The sequence below is a fragment of the Phocoena sinus genome, chromosome 2, assembly GCF_008692025.1.
Source record: "Phocoena sinus isolate mPhoSin1 chromosome 2, mPhoSin1.pri, whole genome shotgun sequence".
NCBI classification, from domain to species: Eukaryota; Metazoa; Chordata; class Mammalia; order Artiodactyla; family Phocoenidae; genus Phocoena; species Phocoena sinus.
Window position 1 is genome coordinate 63215601 of NC_045764.1, and position 27049 is coordinate 63242649.

The 27049-nt window shown below is 42.3% G+C and overlaps 2 protein-coding genes and 1 long non-coding RNA gene across 11 annotated transcripts in view; 2 read left to right on the plus strand and 1 right to left on the minus strand.

Annotated features, from left to right (window-relative positions):
- The window catches only part of ADPGK (ADP dependent glucokinase), a 35743-nt gene extending 29637 nt beyond the window's left edge, over positions 1-6106 (plus strand). Inside the window, exons 9-10 of the transcript XR_004348658.1 lie at positions 3457-4641; positions 5050-6106. The gene's annotated coding sequence lies outside the window, so the exon portion shown is untranslated. The remainder of the gene's footprint in view (positions 1-3456; positions 4642-5049) is intronic.
- BBS4 (Bardet-Biedl syndrome 4) overlaps positions 4649-27049 on the minus strand; it is a 75363-nt gene continuing 52962 nt past the window's right edge. For 2 of the 8 annotated variants that reach the window (XM_032624134.1, XM_032624135.1), the window contains 14 exons: positions 26696-26775; positions 24661-24724; positions 22690-22801; positions 21718-21790; positions 16542-16595; positions 14300-14427; positions 11852-11906; positions 10804-10872; positions 9695-9847; positions 9431-9602; positions 7686-7755; positions 6902-7043; positions 6142-6343; positions 4649-5593 (listed from right to left, as the gene is read on the minus strand). In XM_032624134.1, coding sequence (XP_032480025.1) covers positions 5484-5593; positions 6142-6343; positions 6902-7043; positions 7686-7755; positions 9431-9602; positions 9695-9847; positions 10804-10872; positions 11852-11906; positions 14300-14427; positions 16542-16595; positions 21718-21790; positions 22690-22801; positions 24661-24724; positions 26696-26775 — 1484 coding nt within the window. In that variant the 3' untranslated portion in view covers positions 4649-5483. Of the gene's footprint in view, positions 5594-6141; positions 6344-6901; positions 7044-7685; positions 7756-9430; positions 9603-9694; positions 9848-10746; positions 10873-11851; positions 11907-14299; positions 14428-16541; positions 16596-21717; positions 21791-22689; positions 22802-24660; positions 24725-26695; positions 26776-27049 lie in introns of all 8 variants that reach the window. The other 6 variants (XM_032624136.1, XM_032624133.1, XM_032624138.1 and 3 more) reach the window with 6 other exon arrangements.
- LOC116749607 lies at positions 6329-14430 on the plus strand. Of its 2 annotated transcripts, none has more exons than XR_004348660.1 (4): positions 6329-6433; positions 11483-11621; positions 13437-14124; positions 14318-14430. It is a non-coding gene; the product is annotated as an uncharacterized LOC116749607 (long non-coding RNA). The 2 variants fall into 2 exon arrangements; XR_004348659.1 differs by lacking the exon at positions 6329-6433 and adding an exon at positions 9952-10137.

Here is a 27049-nt window from a genome sequence, read left to right on the forward strand (position 1 = left end):
TATACAGCAGAGTGATACATTCTCTTCCATTATAGGTTATTACAGAATACTGAGTAGAGTTCCCTGTGCTGTACAGTAGGTCCTTGTTGATTATTTTATATTTAGTAGTGTGTATATTTTAATCCCAAACTCCTAATTTACCTCCCCCCCTTCCCCTTTGGTAACCATAAGTTTGTTTTCTATGTCTGTGAGTCTTTCTGTTTTGTAAATAAGTTTATTTGTATCAGTTTCTTAGATTCCCCATATAAGCAGTATCATATATTTGTCTTTGTCTGGCTTGCTTCACTTAGTATGGTAATCTCTAGGTCCATCCATGTTGCTGCAAATGGCATTATTTCATTCTTTTTAATGGCTGAGTAATATTCCATTGTGCATATGTACCACATCTTCATTATCCATTCACCTGTCGATGGACATTTTGGTTGCTTCCATATCTTGGCTATTGTATATCATGCTGCAATGAATGAACGCTGAGGTGCATGTACCTTTTCGAATTATGGTTTTCTCTGGATATATGCCCAGGAGTGGGATTGCAGGATCATATGGTAGCTCTACTTTTAGTATTTTAAGGAACCTCCATACTGTTCTCCATAGTGGCTGTATCAATTTACTTTCCCACCAGTAGTGCAAGAGGGTTCCCTTTTCTCCACACCCTCTCCAGCATTTGTTATTTGTAGACTTTTTGATGTTGGCCATTCTGACTGTTGTGAGGTGATACCTCATTGTAGTTTTGTTTTGAATTTCTCTAATTAGCAATGTTGAGCATCTTTTCACATGCCTTTTGGCCATCTGTATGTCTTGTTTGGAAAAATGTCTTTTTAGATCTTCTGCCCATTTTTTGATTGGGTTGTTTGGGGATTTTTTTTGATACTGAGCTGTTATGAGATGTTTGTATATTTTGGAAATTAACCCCTTTTCAGTTGCATCGTTTGCAAATACTTTCTCCCATTCTGTAGGTTGTCTTTTCGTTTTATGGTTTCCTTTGCTGTGTGAAAGCTTTTAAGTTTAATTAGGTCCCATTTATTTTTGTTTTTATTTCCATTTATCTCCTACTCCTACTCTAGGAGACAGATCCAAAAAGATATTGCTGCAATTTATGTCGAAGAGTGCTCTGCTTATGTTTTCCTCTAGGAGTTTTATAGTATCCAGTCTTACATTTAGGTCTTTAATCCATTTTGAGTTTATTTTTGTTGTGTTAGAGAATGTTCTAATTTCACTCTTTCACATGTAGCTGTCCAGTTTTCCCAGCACCACTTATCGAGGAGACTTTCTTTTCTCCATTGTATATTCTTGCCTCCTTTGTGGTAGATTAATTGATCATAAGTGCATGGGTTTATTTCTGGGCCTTCTATCCTGGTCCATTGATCTATATTTATGTTTTTGTGCCAGTACCATACTGTTTTAATTACTGTAGCTGTAAAAACCCTTTTCGTTCAGCATAATGTTTTTGAGATTATGTTGTTGCATGTAGTTTGTTGCCTTTTGTGGCTAAATAGTATTCCACTGTGAATACGGAGTTTCCGTTTGGGGCTTTTATGAATAATGTTATTGACAAGTCTGTGTGGGCATTTTCCTTCCTCTTGGGTAATACATGGGAGTAGAATTGCTGGGAAGAATGTATATCATGAGATAAGTGACAGACCTTTCTCCAAAGCGGATGGCCCATTTTACACTCCCACCAATGATGCATGACAGTTCTGGTTGCTTCTTGTTCTTGCCAGTATTTAGAGTTGTCGTGTTTAATTTTAGCCATTTTGATGTGTACACAGTGGTATTTCATTGTGGTTTTATTTTGCGTTTCCTTGATGATGGACAATGAGCACGTTGTCACATGCTTACTGGCCTTTCATGTATCTTTGTGAGGTGTCCAAATTTTTTGCCCATTTTTTTTTTTTCATTTGGTTTGTGTATGTTGTTGTTTGGGTTATTAGTTTTTATATTATTGAGTTGTAGGAGTTTTATATTTTCTGGATGTAAGTCCTTTGTCAGATGTATCTTGTGAATATATTCTCAATCTGTAGATTGACTTTCATTTTCTTCATGGCATAATGGGAAGTTCTTGATCCTGTTTTTAAAAAATTTTTGTAGGGGCTTCCCTGGTGGCGCAGTGGTTGAGAGTCCACCTGCTGAGGCAGGGGACACCGGTCCGGGAGGATCCCACGTGTTGCGGAGCGGCTGGGCCCGTGAGCCATGGCCGCTGAGCCTGCATGTCCGGAGCCTGTGCTCCGCGACGGGAGAGGCCACAACAGTGAGAGGCCTGCATACCGCAAAAAAAAAAAAAAAATTTTGTAAGACTGGATTTAATAGAATTCACTGGTGAAATCATCTGAGCCAAGAGTATGCTTAGGGTAGCATTTGATTTATAGATTCAATTCCTTTGATCGGACCTATGAAGCCTTTACATTTCATCTTGTTTCAGTTTGGGTATGTTGCATTTTTCAAAAATTTTGTATATTACATCCAAGTTGTTTTATTATCATAAAATTTTTCATAACATTCCTTTATCTTTTCCATGTTGTACAGGACCTGTAATGCTATCCCCTCTTACATTCCTGATATTGGTAATTTGTCTCCTCTTTTTTCCCTTCATCAGTTTAGCTAGGGATTTGTCCGTTTTTGTGTGTGTGTGTTTTTTCATAGAACTTTCAGCTTCTTAGATTTTTCTTTAATATTTTCTGTACTTTGGGTTTATTTTGCTCTCTTTATAGCTTAAGGTAGAAACCTTTATCAGTGATTTTCTACCTTTCATTTGTTCTAATAGAAGCATTTATAGCTCTAAGTTTCCTTATAAGCACAGCTCTTAACCCTACAAATTTTGTTTTCATTATTCAGTTCAAAATATTTTCTAATTTCTCTTTTGATTTCTTCCTTATTACAAGTATGTGTGTATAATTTCCAAATATGTAGGTTTTCTAGATATTATTAATTTCTAATACAATTTCATTGTGTATAAAGAACATATTCTGGAAATTTCAATCTGTTGACTTTTGAGACTTATTTTATGGCCCAGTATTTGGTCTGTCTTGCTAAATGTATTATGTGCACTTGCAAAGAATGTATTTTCTACAGTTACTGCTTGTAGTGTTCTATAAATGTCAACAGAAATTGGCAAGCTGGCCAATACGTCCTTTTACACCTTTTTGTCTACTTCTAATCCATTGCTGAAAGAAAAAGTGCTAACATATCCAACTATGATCGTGGATTAAATTCTATCAATTTTTACTTGATGTACTGTGAAGTAATGTTAGTTGCGTACATATTTATGGTTTTCTACTGACTTGACTGTTTATCATTATGAAATGCCCCCCTTTATTTCTGGTAACACCCCTTGTTTTGAAGCCTGCTTTATCTAACATTAATATAGTACTAGGCTTCTTTATCCTTTCTGTGTTTTTTTGTTTGTTTTGCGGTACGCGGGCCTCTCACTGCTGTGGCCTCTCCCATTGCGGAGCACAGGCTCCGGACGCGCAGGCTCAGCGGCCATGGCTCACGGGCCCAGCCGCTCCACGGCATGTGGGCTCCTCCCGGACCAGGGCACGAACCCCTGTTCCCCTGCATCGGCAGGTGGACTCTCAACCACCACGCCACCAGGTAAGCCCCTCTGTGCTTTTTAACTGACATGTTTAGTCCACTTACATTTTTAAGTCTAATTACATTTTAATGTAGTTATTGACATGACTGGATTTACATTTAACATTTTGCTATTTATTTTCTCCTTGTTCCATCTGTTTTTTTACCCCCCTCTCTACTGTCTTTTTATTGGGTTGGCCAAAAACTTCCTTTGGTTTTTAAGTAAAAAGATGCATTTTTCATTTTCACCAAGAACTTTATTGAACAACGTAGTCACCGTTTTCTTCCACTACCTTCTGCCATTTTTCAGGCAACTTCATAATTCCATCTTCCCAAAACTTTTTATCTTTTTGAGTAAAGAACTGTTCCAGGTGCCTTTTACAGTCTTCCAGCTAAGGGCTACTAGAGCCGTCTTAGAGGAAAAAAAAAAAAAACTTTTTAGCCAACCCAATAGCTGTGCTTCTTTGCATCTTTTTAATGGTTACTCTAGGGATTATAATTAATATACAGCCTTAACTTTTCACAAACTATTTAGGATTCGTTTTGTACCATATCATGTGAAATATAAAAACCTTTCAACCATAAATTTCCATATACCCCCTTGTCCTTTAGTTATAATGTTATAATTTTTACTTGGAACAGTTATGTGTATTTTTTTTAAATTAAACCAAGATAGTATTTTACATTTACCCACGGTTTATATTTGTTGTCCGTGGGAGGGATTGGTCCATTGTGAGCTACTCTCTATTATCAGACAATAGGATTTTTCCTTAAGAACAAAATGATCATTGTAATCATACACTCCAAAATTTTACTTCGTTTTGTACTAATCTTTTTCAGTAAGAAGAACACTTTTCCCATTGCTCCTCCATACTTCCGCTTTCTTGCCTCTAATTTGAGCCATCTAAAACCATGTCTGTATCTGTAACTGTGTACTTGGTCTCATTTTTCTAATTGTCATGTAATTTTTCCTGTGATGACCTGAGCAACTCCCATACTAGGAATTAGAATAGCTCCTTTCTCAACAGCGTGAATGAGACTGCTAATCCACAAGCCCCAAAGACTGAGCAGGTACAAGTTTCTTTTAAAAAGTTTTTATAACTTTCCCAAAGGGATGGATACCATAATCTTTATTCTGAAAAGTATCTATAGAGATAATGTATTGATAACATCTGGTTAGTGGTATCATTGATTGTCAAATAAAAATTCCTCAGTTAAGCAGCACTTCCTTTTTGTTAAATCCTTGGTGCTGACACCAGACCAGCCCTTTACTTCTTTTCATCCTGACATGGTCTGGCTCTACACTGACCTCTCAAGAACAAGATATAGGGACTTGTTCTGGATGCTTTGGGATAAGTGCAGCTGGGATACTCACTCAGTAGCCTGGCCTCAATTAAAGAGCTTGTTTCATCATTTTTTTTTTTTTCTTTTAGGACTATTAGAGCTGGATTATTAATCAAAGATTTGTGTTTGCTTCAGTGGCTGATATACCACACAGCCCAAGGATCAGCTCAGCTGAGACAAGGCTTTGTCATGACAGGACTGCTGCGCAGAGGTCTGTCTCAGACTTTCCTTCCACAAAGGAAGGGGTCCGCCAGCCAAGAGAAAGTGCTTTCCAACACAAGATAGCATCACATGCCCTGCTGGCTCTTGGAACTACATACATAGAGCCGAGGCCTTGCTCTCAATTCTTCGGGAACCTGTCTGGGCCATCTTCTCGCTCGTTTCTGGCTGAGGGGGCAGCAGGGGCTGCGCAGGCCTCAGCCCTCCTCGTGATCATTGTAACGCGTTCTGCATTCCAGCTCGTGATGCCCAGGGAACGTGGCTGGCCTCCGTGCTGCCTGTGTCACGGGACCTTTGCTAATCTGGAACATCCTCGCCCAAGAAACCCCAACTCTCGGCTCATCCTACACCTATTTTTCTCTTATTTGTGCTGATGCTTCCGTGGGTTGCGCTTCCACAGTGGGCTCTGGCTCCACAGGAAGAGATGCTGGCTTTGTGAGCTGGGATGTTCCTCCGACACCTAGTAACAAAACAAACAGCTTGAATTCTCAGTTCCATGGTTCCAGAAGAAATCAATATTTTCACTGTCAAGTTTCAAGAAAAAAACCCCATATTTTCTGAGACTAGTGGGACTGTGGCATATTTGGGCAGCTGTGAAGGAAGACCATAACTGAAGAAATAAAGCAACAGTCAAGTGTGCCTTCAATGACCTCATAAAATAAATGTTTAATTACCTGCACCATGCTGACTTATAATAAGGCAGTGAGAATTAACGTGAGACTCCGTAACGGAAGGTGCCGCAATGTATTTCTAACCCTGAATATTGTAAAGACCCAGCGTACCGACGTCCAGCTAAGCCTGCCAGTAGCTGTTAACTTTTACACAAATTGCCTTAAGGAAACAAGTGACAGTTCGGCCACCCTTGGGCCTTTTTCCCCTTCTAGGCAGCACTACGTTGGATGTGTCCTGAGTCTGAAAAGCACAAGCCTCATTCCAAGCTGTAATCTCTTTGCAGGCACATGTGGCTTGTACCCACAGGTCTTCATATAGCTGTGTGTCGCTTCCTACCTGACGGGAGCTTCCTATATGCGGCTGCTGAAGACATTGCCTGTCCTAGAGCTTGATTAGAACCCAGAGGCTGCTGGAAACTGGCGGCTTTACTGGTTGAAGTGGTCCGCTGCTTTGATTTGGGATCTTTAACTGGTTTAGTCCAGACCAGTGCCTCCCCGACCTGGAGAGCAGCTCCCAACTTCTGGGCCATCTCCACCATCTTGTGCCCACGTGGGAAGGAAAAAAAAAAAAAAAGAGTCACAGGGCTGACCAGCAGAGACAAGCCTCATCCCAGGTCTTCAGCAGGCAGGTGGGGGATTAGCTGAAATAGTGTCTGCTGTACTAGCATTTGAGGGAGGAAACACTGCAAAGAAATCATTCTCAAACAGCAGAGACCACATTGCCCTGAGTGGATGGCAAGGGAGTTCTTTAAAGGCTCTCAAACCCAACAATTCAAGTTTGGTGCATTGTTGGACTAAATTCCTGCCTTTTTCCTATGTGAGGAGAATGGGAGGGAGCTACAAAGAGACATAATACAACTCATTTGAGCTGAGGTCTATCAATAATAGATATAACTCAGTAAGCCTGAATTTCCTCTTATTATTTTCGTCCAGGAAAGTTTCTTCTCAAGCTGTTCTTAATTGAAGAATTCATGCCACTAGGAATGTCTAAGCCAAAACAGGCATGAGCCTATATAACACCTTATATTTGGGTTATTTGGGCTTGATTCAAAAGTCTCGTGACAGCTTGCTTATGACTCCTAGGAGCTAAGGCTTACCTCCGGGTCAAATTCCAGGGAGCTGCTGTCCTTGAGTAGGTTGACTTTCTTCTCCATCTCCTGGTACTGGGCCAGGGCGCCCCTCTCCTCTCCCTGGTTGTACAGCAGCACAGCATAGTTCAGGTTTACCAAAGGGTTACACCTGTGCAAACAGACAGCGATCCTTATGGAGCTGGGGCTTTGCAGCACATGGTCATTTAGAGATCCTTCTCACTGCACAAAAATAAAACTGGCTAAATACAGACAGCTCCACTCCACAGCAAGGTGGGGCACACACGTGTTCTGTGGACCTTTGGAGAAGAATCAGGGAATTAACTTCCCAACCAGCAAAGCAGGTACTGGGACCAAGACTGACATCTCAGCCCTCAAAAGAGACGAAAAACAGGTCCCTACCCTGCTGCCTAACAGAGGCCAGTGGAATATATCCCAGGAGAGTCAAGTTTATCTTGAATTAAACTGAGCCCAGAGTCCCATGTGACATTCCAGCAGGCCCACAGCTATCAACAGCCCAAGCCCACTGCCAGCTCTCACTTTCTCTGGTCTCCTGACTACTAAGGGCTGGAAACGTTTTCTCAGAAAGAGTCAGCGTCGGGTCCTGCCGAGCCACTCTGTGCTCAGAGCCACGTCCTGCAGCGCAGAGGCCCGCTGTGCACAGAGGCCCGCTGTGCACAGAGGCACGGGGAGCGAGCAGCTCGGCTGGCTCGGCAACGCCGGGGCCGTGGCGCCACCTCGCGGCTCTGCGGCGCCCAGCCCTCCCAGCGGCGTTCCCGACAGGGTGGCTTACTTATCCAGGCGGACTGCTTCTGTGTAGGCTCTCCTGGCATTCTCTGTGTCTTCCAGATTGGTCAGAGCCACTGCAACGAAGAAAGTGAGTGCAGTGGCTGAAAAGCCCAGCGGAGAAAACACAGGCAGTGTTTCAAGACGGCAGTTCATTCAGCCACCAAACCTAACTAACTCCTGCTGTGCCCGCCCAGCTCCTGGCACCACCGTCTGCGCAGCCACTCAGCTTGGATTCCAGGTATCATCTTGTTCAACGGTCCCCCCTCCACAGTTAGTCAGCGGCCGGGTTCCATGAATTCCATTTTTTACAGCTTCTTTGGTGACACTGCCCTGGTTTAGTCGTGTCAGGCCTTCCGTTTTGTTCCCCAAGGGCACTGTCCCGCTTGCCACAGCGCAGGCTGCCAGGTATCTCGCTGACTGAGACAAATCTGACCGCGTCACTGGCCTACTCAGGAATACTCACATGCTCACTGCTCTCCAGCACCCATAACCGTACCTTTAAACTTTTGTTTAGCAACAGAACACTCTCCCTTTTTAAATCGGTATTTTCTGAAAGCCTGACCTATAACCCAAACAACAGCAGAGCTGCTCTGGAAGCCCTGCCCGCTCCACCTCCCCAGCTGTTCATCTACTTCTACTAGACACAAGAGGAGATCCACGAACACAGCTGGGAAAAACAGAGCCTCTGGGATCAAGTGTACAGTCCCTGTGCTGTACTCAGTGGTCCTCCATACTCTGACGCCAGACTACCTCTCCTGACTCATCTCCCACCACGTTCTACAACGCTATTGCCCACTAATGGCCTGGTACCTCTTGCAGTTTCATGGCTGCATGCCTTTACTCAGGGACTTCGCAGCCATTCTGTACTACTGAATTCCAGCTTATCTTTGCACAACTCGGTGTGAAGATCATCTCTACTTTGCGAAGTTAGAATTGCTGCTTATGCCATACGGTACAGCTATTTGTTTACATTCCTGTATCCCATTATGACTGGGCTATCTTTGTATTCAGACAGCCCCCAAGTAACCACCACTCAATTTGTTTTTGCAACCTTTCTCTTATAAATTAGAACCTCACAGTAATGACCAAAACAAACAAACAAACAAAAAAAAAAACCCAAAAACACACCTGAGGACTACTGTCAATGAGAACATGGAAACTGCTTTTAGGTATACATTTCTTGACTTTAGTATACGGAGAAGTATCTCCGGAAAGAATATTTAGTATAAGGAGAAGTATCCCCCAGAAAGAATATTTAGTCAGTACTTTTATACTGTAGAGCAACAATAATAATAGACTAATTATATAATGACAACAAAACCAGTAGTTAACATTCATTGTGTCTAATCATGTAATCCTTTCATCAACCCTATGAGATATAGCTAGTAAGTAGTAGAGGTAGGACCCTACTTAAAGCCCAAGATTTTAACACCTGCTGATAACTGGAGCTTGGCTGGATTCAATATATGAACTGTCATGGGAAAACCACTGTTAAAAGATGAACTGGAGACGAACCTGATTGAACCTGCTGGTCTCTGAGTGAAATTCCCCTAAGTGAGAAGCAACAAGGTGCTTTGTCATCTTTTTCTTTCATATTTCTTCAAACTCCAGGACAGTAATCCGGATTCCTATGGGATCTGCAAGGGAATGGCTTCTATGGGACATTTAACCGCTGGTCTCCTGTGATTCTAATTCATTTTTCCCTGAGTACAGACTGCAAAAGGGGTTCTTCACACAAATGTCTCTTACCAGCCAAGAGCATGTAGAGCTCCCCCATCTTTGGCTGGAAGTTGATGGCTGCACTGAGAAAATGGAAGGCTGATGCATACTGCTGCATGGTCAAGTGGACAAGGCCCAAATTATACAGAATCTTCCAATCGAAGGGTGCCAAGTAGTTGGCTCGTTTCAGGCAGCTGATAGCCTGGAGGAGAGAGCAGGCACTCGGTGAGAGGCTGGGGCAAGCTGGCAGAACCAGTATCTGAACACAAACCAAGAAGATGAGGAGACACTCACTGCCACGTATTTCTTCTTGCCAAAGAAACACATTCCAATGTTATTCCAGAGTGGAGGACTTTCTGGAACAGCACAAGCTACAATTCTGTACTTGGTGAGGGCAACGTCAAAGTCCCCATGGGTCTGCATCATGCTGCCTGCTGCCAAGATGGCCTGAAAACATGGGATGTGGAAAGTTGGTAATTCAGTCATCCAAAAGGCTGTGAAGTAGCCTTCCTGAGTGTAGATACTCAGCAGGCCCATCAGCACTGGTGGGACTGAAAAGCTGCTTCCAGGGACCTATATACTATATCCAAGCTATTGGGACAGACACTCATGAAGAACACTCCCGCACCCCACGCTGGCTCTCTTTGGCATAATACAGAAAAGTCACTGACTTTACCCAGCTTACTTCTTTCCTGCTGGTGGCCAGGGGAGTCACTATTTCAGAGTATCGGGGCCCTGTAAGTAAAAAGCACCTTTAACCTGTTCCCTACAGCCCCTACTTGGTACACCAAGTGCTCTAGACAACTCAGGTGCACCTGTCTTTGGCCACTAAGGTGCAGCTCCTTCTGCCACAGGGCAGAGGGTGAGTCAGCCTTAGGCTTCACTGATCAAGCTTTTCATGTCTCTAAGGAAAAGGGTTAAGGTGGGGTGCTACGTCAGGCTACTACGACTTCCAAGATAGGACTGAGTCTGTACTGTTAACAGCCGGTTTTGCTGCATCTCCCTCAGTGATACATGATGATCTCCTCCTCCCCAAAGTCGTATCTGGACAAGAGTTGTAATCTCAGATTCATCAGGAATCAAGTCTTTTCAGCAGATTTATTTCTGACAGTAGTTATAGAGGCTCTGCCAATTTCCTAAGTAACATATAAAACTTTACCAGCACTACAGTTTTGCTTTCTGCATAAGTTAACAGGCCCAATATAACAAATGTGCTCTTTTAGAAGATAAGAAGCAGAGCACTGACACTTTACAGTATTTTCAAATGAGAGCCATGCTTATTTATAACTTTTCTAAGGAAAAAGTACTTTCTCAGATATACAGAACGCTTTCTAGGGCCAGATCACCTTTAGAGTGGTGGGACCATCTGTGTGAAGGCTCTGGGGTTTGACAGCCTGCAGTACCTTGTAGTTGGTGGGGTCATAAGTCAGTGCATTTCCAAGATGTTCAAATGCCTTCTGGTAAATGCCAAGCTTGGGAAAAAGCAAAAGCCAGAGAATTACACTGGGGGGACGGTAGTTAAGGAGACTGGCCAAGCACACCCTCATCAGACACACCCTGACTTTTCTGGGTTCTTCGGACAGAAAAAGAGCTACAGATACCGGATTCTTTAAAAGAGGAAATTAAGATCCCCACGTTTGTTTTCCCTCCTGTTTTGTTGATTTGTCCCCTGATAAGGTCAAAGTAGCTGTTTGCCAGGAACAGCCTCTGCCACACTACTAGCACTGTTCCACCCGTGGCCTCTTGGCAGGAAACGGGCCGGTTCGCCGCATCTCCCCTGGGGCCAGCCTCCCAAGCCAGAGCCCGGGAAGGCCCAGGGTTAAGCTCCTTTTAAAGAAAACTGAAACAAACGAAAAGGCCACCACAAAGGCAGGGCTGGAGGCAGGATCAGCTAAGAGGGAAACCAGGGGCTTCGATGGGGTGTGTGGGGCAGGGAGAAGCCCTGAGGGATCCCTGGGTCCCAGGGGCTCAGGCAGACACAGAACAGCGATGGGGCCAAGAGAATCCCACCCACACTCGGGAATGTGGAGGGGAGAGGAGACTTTTTATTCTAGACGATGCTTTGCCTTCTCTCTTTTCTAGAGGACGTGGCTGGGAAGAAGGAACAACAGGAATGGCCTTTGCCCCAAAGCCCTAGCGGTACCACAGCTTCTCCTCCCACCACAAAATGCCAGCCCCTCTGACCCCACTTACTTCTCGTATGTGTTCCTGCCTTGGTTGGGTAAGAACTGTAGTTGCACTGAGGCTCAAACAGACTTACCTGCTTCTGATTTGAATGCTGAAAATTAATTCCTTTAGCAGACAAAGAATATCAAATGCAGAGAGTAAAGTTCATGTCCTTATGACCTTTAGTAAGTTGTGTTAAAGTTAAAATGCAGGAAAACCACAACGCACACAAACCCAAAAACACTTCTAACATCAATGCATGGGTGAGCAAAGAATTCGTCTTACCTGGAGGTAGAGTAATCCTAAAGTTGTGAGAAGTTCTGTATTTTCTGGTGAGAACCTGCAACACAGAGATGCTCAGAGGGAAACAAGATGTGTATGAGAGACACTAAGATACACACATAGTAATTCACCCTTGTGCACTACCTGAGACACCACTGTGCCTCCCACTACCCATAGGAACTCTCAAAGGGATTTGGGAATTTCCTTCCAAAGTAGGTCACCTCAACCCTAGCTACAGGGAGGATTGCTCAGCAAGAAAGAATGGGACTTGGGGGCTTCCTTGGTGGCGCAGTGGTTGAGAGTCCACCTGCCGATGCAGGGGACACGGTTCGTGCCCCGGTCCGGGAAGATCCCACATGCCGCGGAGCGGCTGGGCCCGTGAGCCGTGGCCGCTGAGCCTGCGCGTCCAGAGCCTGTGCTCCGCAATGGGAGAGGCCGCAACAGTGAGAGGCCCGCGTACCGCAAAAAAACAGAGAAAAAAAAAAAAAGAATGGGACGTGGAACTCAGACTCCTTTCGCAGGACCTTTTTTTAGGGCCAAAGTCCTTAGAAAGAACCTATGGAATATTTTGTGCCACTGTCTTGATTACACTGATAGAATTCAAGAATAATGCCCTGTAAACCAAGTCAGTCTAGAACACACACAGTTTTAGCCCTTTCCCTCTTGTGAGATATTTTTTTTCCTGTTCTCACTGCGCTCAGTGCCAGCCAGCATAATTTCCCACGTAATTTAGGATCCCAAGGCCCCTAATGCTCTGCTCTCCACATTAAACAAAAAGCCATACTAAACAGCCAAACTAAAGAAGGAAGACACATACCCACTCTAGGAAAGAATTAGCTGTTGGCTTTGTGGAGTAAACACCGGCTTAAGTAAAAGATTATCTGCCTTTCCAATCCCTCAATGACATCTGTCTTTGTCACAAAACGAAAGCAACACTGAGCTCACATGATCTGACTACAGGATCACCAGACAGCTTCAACAGTGAAAATGACAGAAGGTGAAGAACAGTGTCTCCTGTTTCTAAGGAATGAGGTAGGGTGCTGGTCACCTATGGGGAGACCAGAACCACAGGGGCCAAAGCCCCAGCCTGGGGAGGCCTGAGCTGGCCAGACAGAGCTTACTCAGTTCAACTGAGTATTCACCCTTCACTTTCTGCCATAAATACCCATCCTAATCACTTCCTCCCCCAAAGCAAGTAAGTAACTTCCATGATTCTGGTGGGTGTCCATCCCCCCACCAAAACATGACTACTCTCTCCAAAGCTGCGGGTCATAAACAATGGTTTCTATAATCTCAGTGAGGCTCCAAATGCTCAGCTGACCTGTTTTCTCCTTTGAGAATTTCAGTGACTTAAGTCCTTGACCAGCCACTAGAAGAATGTGTGAGCTAATGTAATTTATATGAGCTAATAAGCTCAAAGAGCCAACTTATAGAATGCAGGGGTCAGGGATTAAAGCTTCCACCCAGCACCAAAGAGACTTTAACATACGCTACATGGCTTCCTTCCTACTTGTCCATATAAACTTAGCCTTTTGATGACAGAAGTCTCTTTTGTAGCTTAAACCAAAGGATTTTTATGTCTTTTCAGGTATAAAATATGGTTGAAGAAAATTCCAAAATCAGTGTTGTGACTAATATAACCAGAAAAGTTACTATCATGGTAGAAGACAAAGGTAATTAACAAATTAATAGAAATCTACGTTTAGTTCAAAGTCTAATTATCAGGAGTAACAGACTTTGTGGCCTTAAACCACAGATGAGGCATTCTATTAACTGACCAAACAAGACACTACAGCATTTTGCTACAGCTCTCCCACTTAAACACAAGACCCCAGACAGAAAAGACAAGATAGCATGTGTCCCTAGAAAAGAAACGCAGAACACCACACTGGGAAAGCCAGTCAGTTACATTTTCAAGGGGGGTTTGGCTGACCCTAATGACATTTTTCAAAAGCATGATATTGGTCTCAAGCTAAGAAGGCCAGATCTTTATTACTCAATCAGGAGATTTCTCTCCCTAATATCCTGAAACACAAGATCTTTTATAAAGTTTAAAACCACAATGGCAGACTGCCAGCTGACTCCAAAATCTGCTCTCTCCTTCCTCCTAAGCACATCTGCCCACCTCCCTTGCAGCTAGATGTGGCCACCTCACTAATTTCGAACCACAGAATGTCTGCAGGAATGATGAGGAAGGAACATGGAAGGAACCTGGATCCCAGATTGATCTTGTGGAGCAAAGCTGCCCAGCTAGGCTAGACCAGCCACACTGATGGGTGAGAAAGAAACATGTCTGTCTTCCTTATTTAAACAATCGGGAGCTCTAAACCTTAGCTTAAAAGTAACTCTGGCTTTAACAGTCACACGTGTTCTCTCTTGGACTTGGAAGTTCATGTCTGCTCCCATTTTTGTTTTAGTTTCTCGCTGCTCTAAAGGAACAGACACACTTACTCCACTGCTTTCTTGTAGATTTCGATGGCCTTGTCCAAGTCTCCCTCCAGCAAATGGATCTTGCCCAGCATTATGTAAGTCAGATCATGCCTGTTAAGATGTAGGGCATTGTGCAACTGGTCTTGTGCCTAACAAGATTGACAGAGTAAAGAGAACCAGATCACTACCGTGAAAGGACAATGACCTTGTATGGCTAATGTAAAGACAGAGCTCCTGCTATACTAATGTAGGAATATCACATTTCAGCAAATGCCCCACTACCCAAACAACGAAAACATACCCAAACCGTGCTTGCTCATAGGACAGCTGGCAACATGGAGTGTCTGCCTCTAGAGCCACTTGGGAGGCTTGTACAGATGATTAAACTTTTTGAGTGTTTTCTGCTTTTTGATATTCACACCCATGACTCGTATTTCGTAAGTCAAAAGGGATATCATGGTCTGCCCCAAACTCGACCCCAGCTGCACCACTGACCAAATGCACAGCCTTCCCCAGGGTGGACCTCGTTTTCCTCACCAATATTTTGATGAATGAATGAACCCTCATTTATTCATTCAACATGTATTCGAGTGCCTGTTGCTCTAGGTACTAGTTAGTATACCAGAGCTAACGCAAGAGCTTATGTCCTCGTAGATGATGAAAAGGGCTGTTGCTCTAGGTACTAGTATACCAGAGCTAACGCAAGAGCTTATGTCCTCGTAGATGATGAAAAGGGCTTCGTTTAGTCCTTCACTGATTCAACAAGTATTTCTATAAATGCCAGGTACTGTATTTGCTTAGCCTGTAGGCTTTATAGTAAAATCTAAATATAATGCTTCTCCTCCATACAGGTCTGACCAAAAACCAATTCCACCTCTCCCTGGGCTCAGAATAATCCTGTGAATAGATATGTACTTACTCAGTTCAAATGAGTATTCACTCTTCACTTTCTGCCATAAATACCTATCCTAATCACTTCCTTGTAGATGCTTGAAATATCCTCTGAAGAGAGAAAGCTCCTAACCAAATATGTAACACTGAAGATCTAGATCTGCCCAGAAAACCTAAGGGACCCACTAAATATGTATATTTTATTTACACAGATATAGGTATTATTTATTTTTATATATCTCACAGGAGCAAAACTTATTCTCATACCTCAACTGCTGATGTACAGGGTTTTTTTCATACCCCTGAGGGATTGATTAGGTTGCATCAGTTTACAAATTGATATATATTAAACACTGTCAAATGGGTATCAACTAATTCAGATTCTCAGTCCTGTCAGCACTGGAGAAAGGAGAATAAAACTTCATAATCACTAAGTGGGAGCTTTATGAAGGAAACTCTACCCAACCCCACTATCATTAACTTTTAGAGTTCTCTATAATTTGGTCTATCCCTCAATTAAGATATATACATTTTTTCCCTTATCTGAGTATCAGGGTAAGCGCAAATGTTTTATCTGATGTAAGAGCCTTAGGCACTGTAGCCTAATCACAATGAAATATAAAAATGAAACATAAAAATCTCACATGGAAAATAACCTTAAAAACAAACTCTCAGAAATCAAATCTATTTAAGATTAAAAATTCATTTCCGGGCTTCCCTGGTGGCACAGTGGTTGAGAGTCCGCCTGCCGATGCAGGGGACATGGGTTCGTGCCCCGGTGTGGGAAGATCCCACATGCCGCGGAGCGGCTGGGCCCGTGAGCCATGGCCGCTGAGCCTGCGCGTCCGGAGCCTGTGCTCCGCGACGGGAGAGGCCACAACAGTGAGAGGCCCGCGTACCGCAAAGAAAAAAAAAAAATTAATTTCCAATGACCTTGAAAACTAAAATCAGTTGCCACTGGAGCATAAGATAGCTCACAAGGTCATAACTACACTTTTAAGACTTATAGGTCCACTTTTTGATATCTAAGTTTTATTGAACATTTGTGTTTCCATTCTAGAAAATTAAACTAGGGGGTGGAAAATAAGAAGAGAGGAAGAAAGCAATTAGATTGCCATTCCCTAATAATATTTCTAGAATTTGTCACTTTCTTGTTAAAAGCAGAAAGAAAGAAAAAAAAAAACAGATGACTAGTGACAAACGAGAATAAAAATGGGGATAAATGTATATGGCAGTTTCAATTTTTACTTCTAAAAATCTCGGCAAGCAGTAGGAATAATACAAAATGAGCAATGGCACCTCTGTAACAAGTGTACCCTCAGTGAAATCCCCAGCCAACCGCTCAGCCACCACCACCATTTCTATAAATTACCTTGTCCAACTGTTTCAGGTAAATGTAGCAAACTCCTAGGTTATGACAGATCTCCTACACACAAAAGAAAGGAAAACAACTTACTAAGTTCCACAGTAACAGAGTGAAACAACAGGCGTCTAGAGATTATTACTGCTTGGCAAAATTTAAACTTTAAAACATGCACTATGGTTAATTTTTTACTTGAATCTTAAACAGATTATAAGAGATAAAAGCAGAATAAACCAGTGATCTTCCTGGGTCTATTGAGTACCTTGGAGTGCATGCCCAGCCCATTCCTACACCTTTTTTCCTCTAAGGGCTGCTCACTGAACAAACCCTTTGTCCCCTCTTCTCAGAAGAGACTACCACAGCCCCTTCTCCAACCCTAAGGAGGTATGTGTGTGTGTCAGTCAGAGTCCTTTTCCTAGGAATCTAGGAATTCACTAGGTGGTATGGACTTGGGGACTGACCGCGCCATCTGGAGGCCACTAGGATGGAATACATAGATGTAATTGGAGCCGATCTTCAGAAGACTACAGCACAGGTCAGCAAACTCTGGCCCACTGGCCAAATCCATCCTCTGCCTTTTTCTGCAAATCAAGCTGTACTGGAACACAGCCACGACCGCTTGTTATGTCGTCTACAGTTCTTTCACACTAGAACTTGAGAGTCAAGTAGTTGCAACAAAGACTGTATAAATCCACAAAGCTTAAAATATTTACTACCCTGCCCTTTACAAAAAAAAATTTGCCAACCTCTGATCTACAGAAAGAAAATAAATCAAGCAGAAATGCAGAGAAGCTACCTTGGTTGCTGACATCTTTCCAGTTCTAGTTCACTGCAAGACCAATCTGTATTTCCTGACCTTGTGTTCTGTAAAATCTCTCGAACTCCCTTATATTAAACCTCCCTTTATTTAAGGCAGCTTTAGAGAAAGGAAAATGCAAGGGTGAGAAAACTGCTCCTGGGAAACAGTAAGGACCATCTTGTTAGTAGTGGGGAGGTGGAGAAGCATATTCAGACCCAGAAGTGTCCCTCTCGGAAGAAACATGAACCTTATAGGGCTCAGAGACAACAACTGGTTTAATGTTTTCCAAGTTCCCTAACATAACAACAACAAAATAGCAATCAGTGATTCTATGCCAGATGTTTTTCATATACATTACTTTAATTTTCCCAGCAAATCTGCAACATAAGTATAACAATTCTGATTTCAGAGGTAAGAAAATGGAAGCTCAGAGAAGTAGTTTGCCTAACTTAGGACAAAAAGTATCAGCACTGGGATTTCTTTTTCTTAGTTCTAAACCTTAAAGAATTTCAACCATATATAAATGTAGACAGAATCAGCCTGTACTCATCATCCTGCTCCAACAATCATCCAATCCATACCCCCCCATCTCTCCCACTACTTTTGTAAGCAAATACCCCACAAATATTTCAGTATGTATTTCTAAAGGATAAGATCTCTTTTTTTTTAAGCTACCCACAATACCATTATCATACTTGAAAAAAAATTAGTAACTGCTGATACTGAATCATGTTCAAATTTCTGATGAATGTGTCACATTACAAAAAAATTTTTTTTTCTTCAATCACAATCCAGGGACTTCCCTGGTGGTCCAGTGGGTAAGACTCGGCACTCCCAATGCAGGGGGCCAAGGTTCGATCCCTGGTCAGGGAACTAGATCCCACATGCATGCTGCAACTAAGAGTCCGCATGCTGCAATGAAGATCCCACGTGCCGCAACTAAGACCCGGCTCAGCATGCATGCATACATACATACATAAATTTATTTTTAAAAAGTCATAATCCAAATAATTTCCACACATTGCAAAGCATTGGGATTTGAACTCAGGCCTGTCTCTAAAACTTGTATACCAGACTTCCCTGATGGTCCAGTGGTTAAGAATCCGCCTGCCAATGCAGGGGACAGGGGTTCGATCCCTGGTCCGGAAAGATCCCACATGCCGCAGGGCAGCTAAGCCTGTGCACCACAACCACTGAGCCCGTGTTCTAGAGCCCACAAGCCACAACTACTGAAGCCCATGTGCCGCAACTACTGAAGCCCGCGTGCTCTGGGGCCCGCATGCTGCAACTACTGAGCCCACATGCTGCAATTACTGAAACCTGCGTGCCTAGAGCCCATGCTCCACAAAAGAAGCCACTGCAATGAGAAGCCCACACACCGCCATAAAGAGTAGCCCCCGCTCGCCAAAACTAGAGAAAGCCCACAAGCAGCAACAAAGACCCAGCTCAGCCAAAAAAAAATTTTTTTAAATAAAACTTGTATACCTTCCACTTCATCACCCTATAAGAATATACACAGGGAGCTGGAGAGGAGAAATGTAGCCCTACTTGTCCTTTAAATGTACTGGAAGGTAACTAACCCGTAACCTTTTTAAATCATTTCTCATAGATATTATTTGAGAAAGCAGTAGCAATATGCCTTAAACAAACTGACAACCAAGAAAATTTTTGAAATTTGAAAAGGAAACTAGAACAAATCAGAGTTAAATCCTGTCTTTCATGGGGTGAGAAGATGCAGCAGACATCCTGCAAGGGCAATTGGTACAGTAGAAAGATCACAGGCCGAAAGTGAGGAATCCTAGATTCTAGGCCTGAATTCTGGCTCTGGTTCTGCCACTACCTCACTGTGTGCCCTTCAGCAAGTCACTCCACCTCCCAAAGCCTCAGCTTCCTCATCTATCAATATGGGAAATTCTCCCTACTTAACAGCTGTTCCACAAGTCAAATGAGATCATGGCAGGAGGAATTATTATTCCCCTGCTGCGGCCAGAGTGTGGAATACCCTGATGAGTCGAAGGAAGTAGGGCTACAAGGTTTACTACAGGCCACAGGCACTCATGAAGCATGTAGGGCAGAGAGTGGCTGTTTGGGGAATGACCACCTCTACTGGCACCAATGGACTGGTTATCCCAGGTGAGTCAGTAATACCAAATGAGCTCTTTCAACCAACTGGACAAACTGAAAGACATTCTCCATTCCCCCTGTCCCGTCCCTGAGCTCTCCTGTCTCACTTCCTCTCTGTCTCCATCTATGGGCTCATTTTCTCTTCAGTTCAGCCCTTCAAACTGTTTTTTCCAGGATTCCATCCTCAGCTCACTGCAGAGTGAGCTCATTCAATTTCATTGTTTTAATGATCACCTTTAAGTTGTTGACTCCAAAATGTGTATCTCTAGCTCAGAACACTTGAGTTTCAGATTTCTATATCTGCCATGTATTGGATACATCTCAATTTAGATATCCTACCAGAAGGTACAATTCATCATGTCCATAATCTTCTAAAAGACAGGACTTAACTCTGATTTGTTATCATCACCCTCTCCCAAAACTTGCTCCTCTTCCTTCCTGTATTTCCTATTCTAGTTGATTGTCCCATAAACCACCAATCCATCTTTGCATCTGCAGCCCAGTGCCTGGCACACAGACGTTCATTTGTTGAAAGAAGGACGAAGTGAATGAAACGGCAACTCAATTTTCCTTTATCTGTAGCTTTACTTTGGCCTTTGGCTATAAAATACTCAATGGCATAAAGACTTAAACATCTCAGTCTTTAGACCTGCAGAAGAAAAGTGACTGACAAAAATAATAGTGCTGTGAGACTTCCCTGGTGGCACAGTGGTTAAGACTCTACACTCCCAGTGCAGGGGGCTGGGGTTTGATCCCTGGTCAGGAAACTAGATCCCACGTGCATGCCGCAACTAAGAGTTCGCATGCCACAACTAAGGAGGCCACGTGCTGCAACTAAGGAGCTGGCAAGCTGCAACTAAGGAGCCCGCCTGCCGCAACTAAGACCTAGTGCAACCAAATGAATATTTTTTAAAAATAATAATAATGATAGTGCCATAAGAACTGCAGGGAAAACCCATGCTAGCTCTTTCTATTAATCAATCTAATCCTTCACTCTTAGATATGTCTTTCTAAGAATCATCAGATATTTTGAAAAAACCAATAGCATGAAAGAGAAGAACGAAAACAGAGGAAGAAAAAGATAATTGTGGAAAGCAGAACAGAACTTCAAAGGGTCAGAGACATGGAGAGGCTGCTGCAAGAAAAGACAAAGTTCTTAGAAATTAAAAATGTAATTACTGAAATAAAAAATATTGAACAGGTAGGCTAAATAACAGAATGTGAATATAGCTAAAAACAGACGTGATGATCTGGAAGATAAGACTGAGGAAATGTCTCTGAATGTACAGCAAAGACAAAGAGGTAGAAAATATGAGAAGCAAGTTAGGAGACAAGTAGAACAGGTACAGAACACGTCTGATAGAGTAGAAAACAGTGTGGCAAATGCTGCTAGTTATTTACCCAACATTCACTCTCTCTGTTTACCTTACCAACAGAACCCTAATTTTGTTTACAGTGACAATACATTTCCCAACCTTCCTTACAAAAGGCGTAGTTGGTGTGATGTAAGTGAAAGTCTGTTGGGGATTTCTGGGAAAATTATACTTCCTTGATGAAGGTTATTCCTTTTCTCTTTGTTGCATTCCTAGAATGATGTGATGTTAGAGCTGCAGCAGTCATCTTATAACCATGAAGAAAAAGCCTCAGCATTGATATCGCTGGACCACCAAATCAATGTTGGCAACTACTTACCTGGATTTCTTTTAGTTTCATAAGAAAAAAATAAACTCCTAATTTATAAAGCCAATGTTTAATAAAATGTTTTGTTGCAGTTACACACAATCCCTAACTAATACAAAGAGACAATAGAGAGGAAAAAATAATCAAAGAACTACTCAAAAAAAAAGAAACCTTGCTGACCCAAAGAAAGGCAAGGGTCTTCAAAGTGAAAGAGCCAACTGCATGTCCACAGATAAGGGGGATAAAAGAGAAAAGAAACACATCTAGACAACTATTACTGACATTTCAGAACTCCAATGATAGAAAATCCTCAAAGCTTCTACAGGAAAGTGGGGTTATCAGCAAGAATCAGACTGGTAACAGACTGCTCATCAACAACACTGACAGCCAGAAAACTAGGCAGCAATGTCTGCTGAGTTACGAGGAAACATGATTTTTGATCTTATACCCAGCCACATCATCGATCAAGTGTGAGGATAAAATACAATTTTGGCATGTAAGAATTCAGTAATAATAACAAAACATAGCCATATGATAAATGGAGCCATTAGCATGTCACTAATAACAAAGTTCCCTACTTACCCAATCTTTCTGGTTAAGTTTAGCTGCTTCATTATATACTTCAGTGGCAGCTTTATGTTTTCCCAAAAGAAATCTGGGGAAAAAACACATTTTCTCTGATAATTAACGCAAAGCTTTTACGAGACTATAACCCCACCAGTCCCACATCTGACTCATGCTCCAGCCAGCAGAGAATTCGGGACGCCTCTTCCCTGTAAGCTGGCTGTGCTGGTTTAGCCAGTGAGGCTGCTGCACACCAACAGCAGAAGCTCTCTTGGTGGGAACAGAGTTGGTTCCAAGGCCTTGGGCCCATTCTACACCAATTTTAGTGAAAGTCTTCTGTAATTTATTTTCTACAATGTACTACAAACGTAGACCAAAAAAGAAACAAGCCAAACTAATGACCATGTTAAACAATTTTTCATCATGATCTATTAGGGACAGGCCCTTCTCTCCCAAACTAAGTCTCTTTCCTTGACACTGGATCATCATTCTGGAGACACGGGAAAATCAGCCTCTATGCAAAGACAGTGCAGGTTATGAATGACAACGTAGGTAAGAAAGTGAGTGGGAACTCCACAGAACACTTTACTACTCCGGAGTAGTAAAGCTATTAGTACTTAACAGCTTATAAAGACAACGGAGGTTGCCTGCATCCAGGAACCTTCAGGGCATTCACTCAACAAACACTTACTAAAAACCTACTGTGTATCTAGTATTATGCTAAGTGTTGGAACAGTAGGTGAGAAAAATTCCATGGGCTGCCAATACATTGGGGTACTTGAGGCACAAAATGTTCCGATTTATATGAGAAACATTATCGGTGTTCCCCCATCAAACTAGAATATACAGTGTTTGAAATACTCAGTTCCTTTATACTAGTTATCTCATTTTCTCAAATTTCAAAATTAATCCACACTCTTCAAAGTGAAGAGTTGCACTTTACATTGTTCTCTGTCAGTGCCCTAGGGCCTCCAGGCTGCCAATACTCACAAAGATCTGGCCACCTGCTTGAGGTTATCAGCAGACTGAGGGCTGAGAACAGCACACGTCTGAAAGAGTTCTAGGGATTCTTGGATATTTCCTTCCAGGCGAAATATCAATGCTGCCAAGAAAGAGAAAACACAGAAAATAAAATCATGTTCTAGGAAGAATGGAGCCTGACATCTGAAAAATTGGAGGAGAGGGAGGTAGGAAATCATATCAAAGAAATCCTTTGGATAATTGTGTCTAATACAATCAGATATGACTTCAGATGGATTGAAACAAGCAGCAAAGTTGTTGATGAGCTAAAACCTTTTTTTTTAAAATTAATTTATTTATTTTTGGCTGTGTTGGGTTTTCGTTTCTGTGCGAGGGCTTTCTCTAGTTGTGGCAGGCGGGGGCCACGCTTCATCGCAGCGCGCAGGCCTCTCACTATCGCGGCCTCTCTTGTTGCGGAGCACAGGCTCCAGACGCGCAGGCTCAGTAGTTGTGGCTCACGGGCCTAGTTGCCACAGGACTCGAACCCGTGTCCCCTGCATTGGCAGGCAGATTCTCAACCACTGCACCACCAAGGAAGCCCTAAAACCTTTTTTCTAAGGTATCTGGAATCTACCTATTCCTCCACTCCCAGCTTCCACCACGCAGATAATCGGGTGCCTTGTAAATTATCCCACAAACTCTTCACTATAAGAACATTCTTATAGCTCCTTATCAGATGCTCTATTTATCATGATAATTCCTACATCCACCTGATAGTTTTCAGAGAGTACACCCAAATGGGGCAAGTGCAATCAATAACTCAAGTCCAACAAGGAGATGCTGGCAAAGAATGCAGTAATATTTCAGACTTGGTTTTCAGTATAGCAACCAATCAGAATAATCATTTTTCAGAAGAATTTACATGCTTAACTACTACCAGGCACTATAAGTCTGGAACTTGTGATATTGGGAATAAAAGAGCATTATTTGGGCTTCCCTGGTGGTCCAGTAGTTAAGAATCTACCTGCCAATGCAGAGGACACGGGTTCGAGCCTTGGCCTGGGAAGATCCCACATGCCGCCGCGGAGCAATTATGCCCGTGCGCCACAACTATCGAGCCTGCGCTCAAGAGCCTGCAAGCCACAACTACTGAGCCCACGCGCCACAACTACTGAAGCCCGCGTGCCTAGAGCCCGTGCTCTGCAACAAGAGAAGCCACCGCAATGAGAAGCCCGCGCACCACAACGAAGAGTAGCCCCTGCTCGCCACAACTAGAGAAAGCCCACACACAGCAACAATGACCCAACATTGTGAAAAATAAAAACAAATAAATAATTTATTTTTAAAAAAAGCATTATTTGCCATGATGTCCTAGATATGTCAGTATCTTACCAATTATGTCAGAAAATTATATATTAATCTGAAGACTACAAATACAATGAGTGGTAAACAAAACTATTCATTTACATCAAAGAGTCAAAAAGATAATTCCTGGGAAAACTAAGGATGCTACTTTGGGCACTACAGAGTAAAATTCCAGTCCGTAGTTCCTATACTTGATTTCTGTTGAATTTCATTTATTCTCTGTTTTATCCTGTATACCTCTAGGCTTCTTCCCTTCATCCTGACTCACCTTACAAAAATTCCTCAAGCTTTTCCTTATCTCTTTTAGCTTGACTACAAGGAACCGTTCCAAAAGCCTCTTCTGCACCTGAAACTGCTGCATGAGGCAGGGAGCCTAACAACTGTTCTGAAAAACACTAGCCGGAAACTAGAATAGGGGTGAAGGACGGTAGCAAGTTTTTTTAAGAGAACTAGTCATTTCTGAGGTCAAATCCAGCACAATAATCATGTTCCGATTTCAAAAAACAGTAATATTGAATAAGAGATTTGTGGAACATTTACTTGAATTTAAGTATTTTATAAGTTGTTTGCTCTTTTTCCAGAACCTAGGCAGAGTGTGCATTTCTCTGGCAAGAAGAGAAGAAATATATGTCTTACCTTGGACATAGATAGCATATTCACATAACCCCTGAGTCTCCTGAAGCTGTTCTTTGATAACATCCTGAAAAAGAAACAAACAATACTTCTGAGTAGTGGTTAAGTGTCTTCAAGTGTTTTTAAGAAAAGGTAAACATGGACAAGGAGTACATGTAAGAAATCTACAATACTAATGATGACTAATAAAGTAGTTCATTCAGATTTTTAAAATTTATTTGACCCCTAGAACAGGGGTCAGGAAAGTACAGCCCACAGGCCAAATCCGGCTCACATAGCCTATTTTTGTACAGGTCTCAAGCTAAGAGTGTTTTTTTTATTTTTAAAGGGTTATTAAAAAATAAGAGAAGATGAAGTATATAAGACAGAGACTATCTGTGGCCTGCAAAGCCTAAAATATTTACCATCTGGCCCCTTAACAGAAAAAGTTCACCAATTCCTATCTACACTCTAACTAGGCAGGCTAAGAAAACTATGAAGAGATTTCCATGCACCATTATAGATGCTAGGAGCTCTCTGATGAGCAAAGTACAGGCTCTACCTTTGTCCTATGATGGGCTAAGACCAGGGAGCTATACAGCTCAGAGGGCAATCACCTGATTCTAACCTGGAGAATCAGGGAAGGCTTTCCAGGGTAGTGAACAGTTTCAAATCCTGTGTTAGCAAGGGATGGAGGAAAAGCTGAGGTGGCCCAGAGAGTCAGAGAGAGAAGGGCTTCAAATGCCATGCTAAAAAAGGTCGAGAGCAATGGGAAAATCGTGATAAATTTTAAGTGGGAAGTAACCTGATTCTATTTGCTCCATTTTTGGAACATTGTGGAAATAGATGGAAAGGAGGCAAGATTAGAGGCAATGCTGGCATAAGAACTCTTGTGGTTAATTTAAATAAAAATGACAGGGATTAACTAAGGCGTGGCAGGGGTGGACAATGTCTTGAGATAGTAAGAGAAGGATCTCTAGAACTTAATGATTATCTATATTATATTAGGGAAAGTGGGTCAGAGGATTCTGACACAGACAGCTGGGTGAATGATGGTACCTATCCCCGAGACAGGGAACAGGAGAAGAAATAGGTTTGGAAAGAAGAAGATAAATTCAGCTACAGAAAAGATGAATTTGAAATGCCTGGGAAGCACTCAGTACACATCTCTAAGATCAGGAAGAAGTGTGTGGAATAAGCAGAGAAAGGAGTCAAGGACAGAACCTAGAAATAGCCCCAACTCTTAAGAAAAAAGCAAAAGAAGAGAAGCCAAAAAAAAGGAAACAGAGAAAGTGGTCAATAAAGGAAAAGGGAAATAAGAAAAGGATAATATCACAGATGAAAAAAAAATCTTTCAAGATCCATGCTGGAACATTGCTAGTTCTTTACACTGTCATAGGTACAAATGTCACAGGTATAAAAACTACAACCTTAAAAGCATTACAAAGCTCCGAATGCCAAAAACCCGAGAATACAGGGATATATTTTGCATGATGATACTATTCTCTGCCAGCAAGTATGTAATGTACATAGTAAGTTACCAAAGATACCGTTTAGAGAAAATACAAATGGTTTTAAAATAATATAAAGGACCAAGCTCACCATAGTAAGAGAATATAAAACTCAATGAAATACCATTTTCCACCTATCCAGAGATCAAACAGTTAAATACTATGCCATATTGAACATCTGCTCTCCACTATGAGACCAACAAGTCCCAGAGAGTGGCTGCTCCTTCAGCCTGGTCTTGAAATGAGAAGACACATGGAGCACACTTGAACCTGACCCACAGCCTGTGGTCAAACCCAGCCAACCTAACAGCCAATCTGAAGGCCCATGAGTAGTAATAAGTATCTGTTGTTAGAGGCCACTGACATTTTGAGGTTGTTTCTTAAGCAGCATTATCATAGCAAAAGCTAACCAATACACAAAATGCAGAGAAATGAGATTTCATACATTTTTAGTGAGAGCTAAACTGTCACACAAACTCTGAGTGACAGACACAGTTAGTTGCCTAACCAAAGCCTGCCTCTCACGTTTTCTATCATTGGCCTCTCACCTTGCATGCTTCATAATCCTTCCGGATATAGTGGAGATGTATCAACCAGTTCTGCTTCTCCAAAATAGGAAACTCTGGAGCTGGGTAGCATGTTTTGACAAAACAAACAACACAGTCGTCGTTAGGTTTTCTCCTTGAGCACTGTCCTCAGCTAACCACAGGCATATACTGTAATATCGCGTTAAATTCTTCATGCTGCTGACCATGAGAACACAGTGCATCAACAATGTGTGGATTACCAAATTAAGAGATACTTGTCCTACTATTACACATTGAATATACACTTCTGTTCAGTTTTGGTCATTTATAATGTCAGTTTCTCAACTGATAACTTGCCTGAAGAGAAAAACAGAA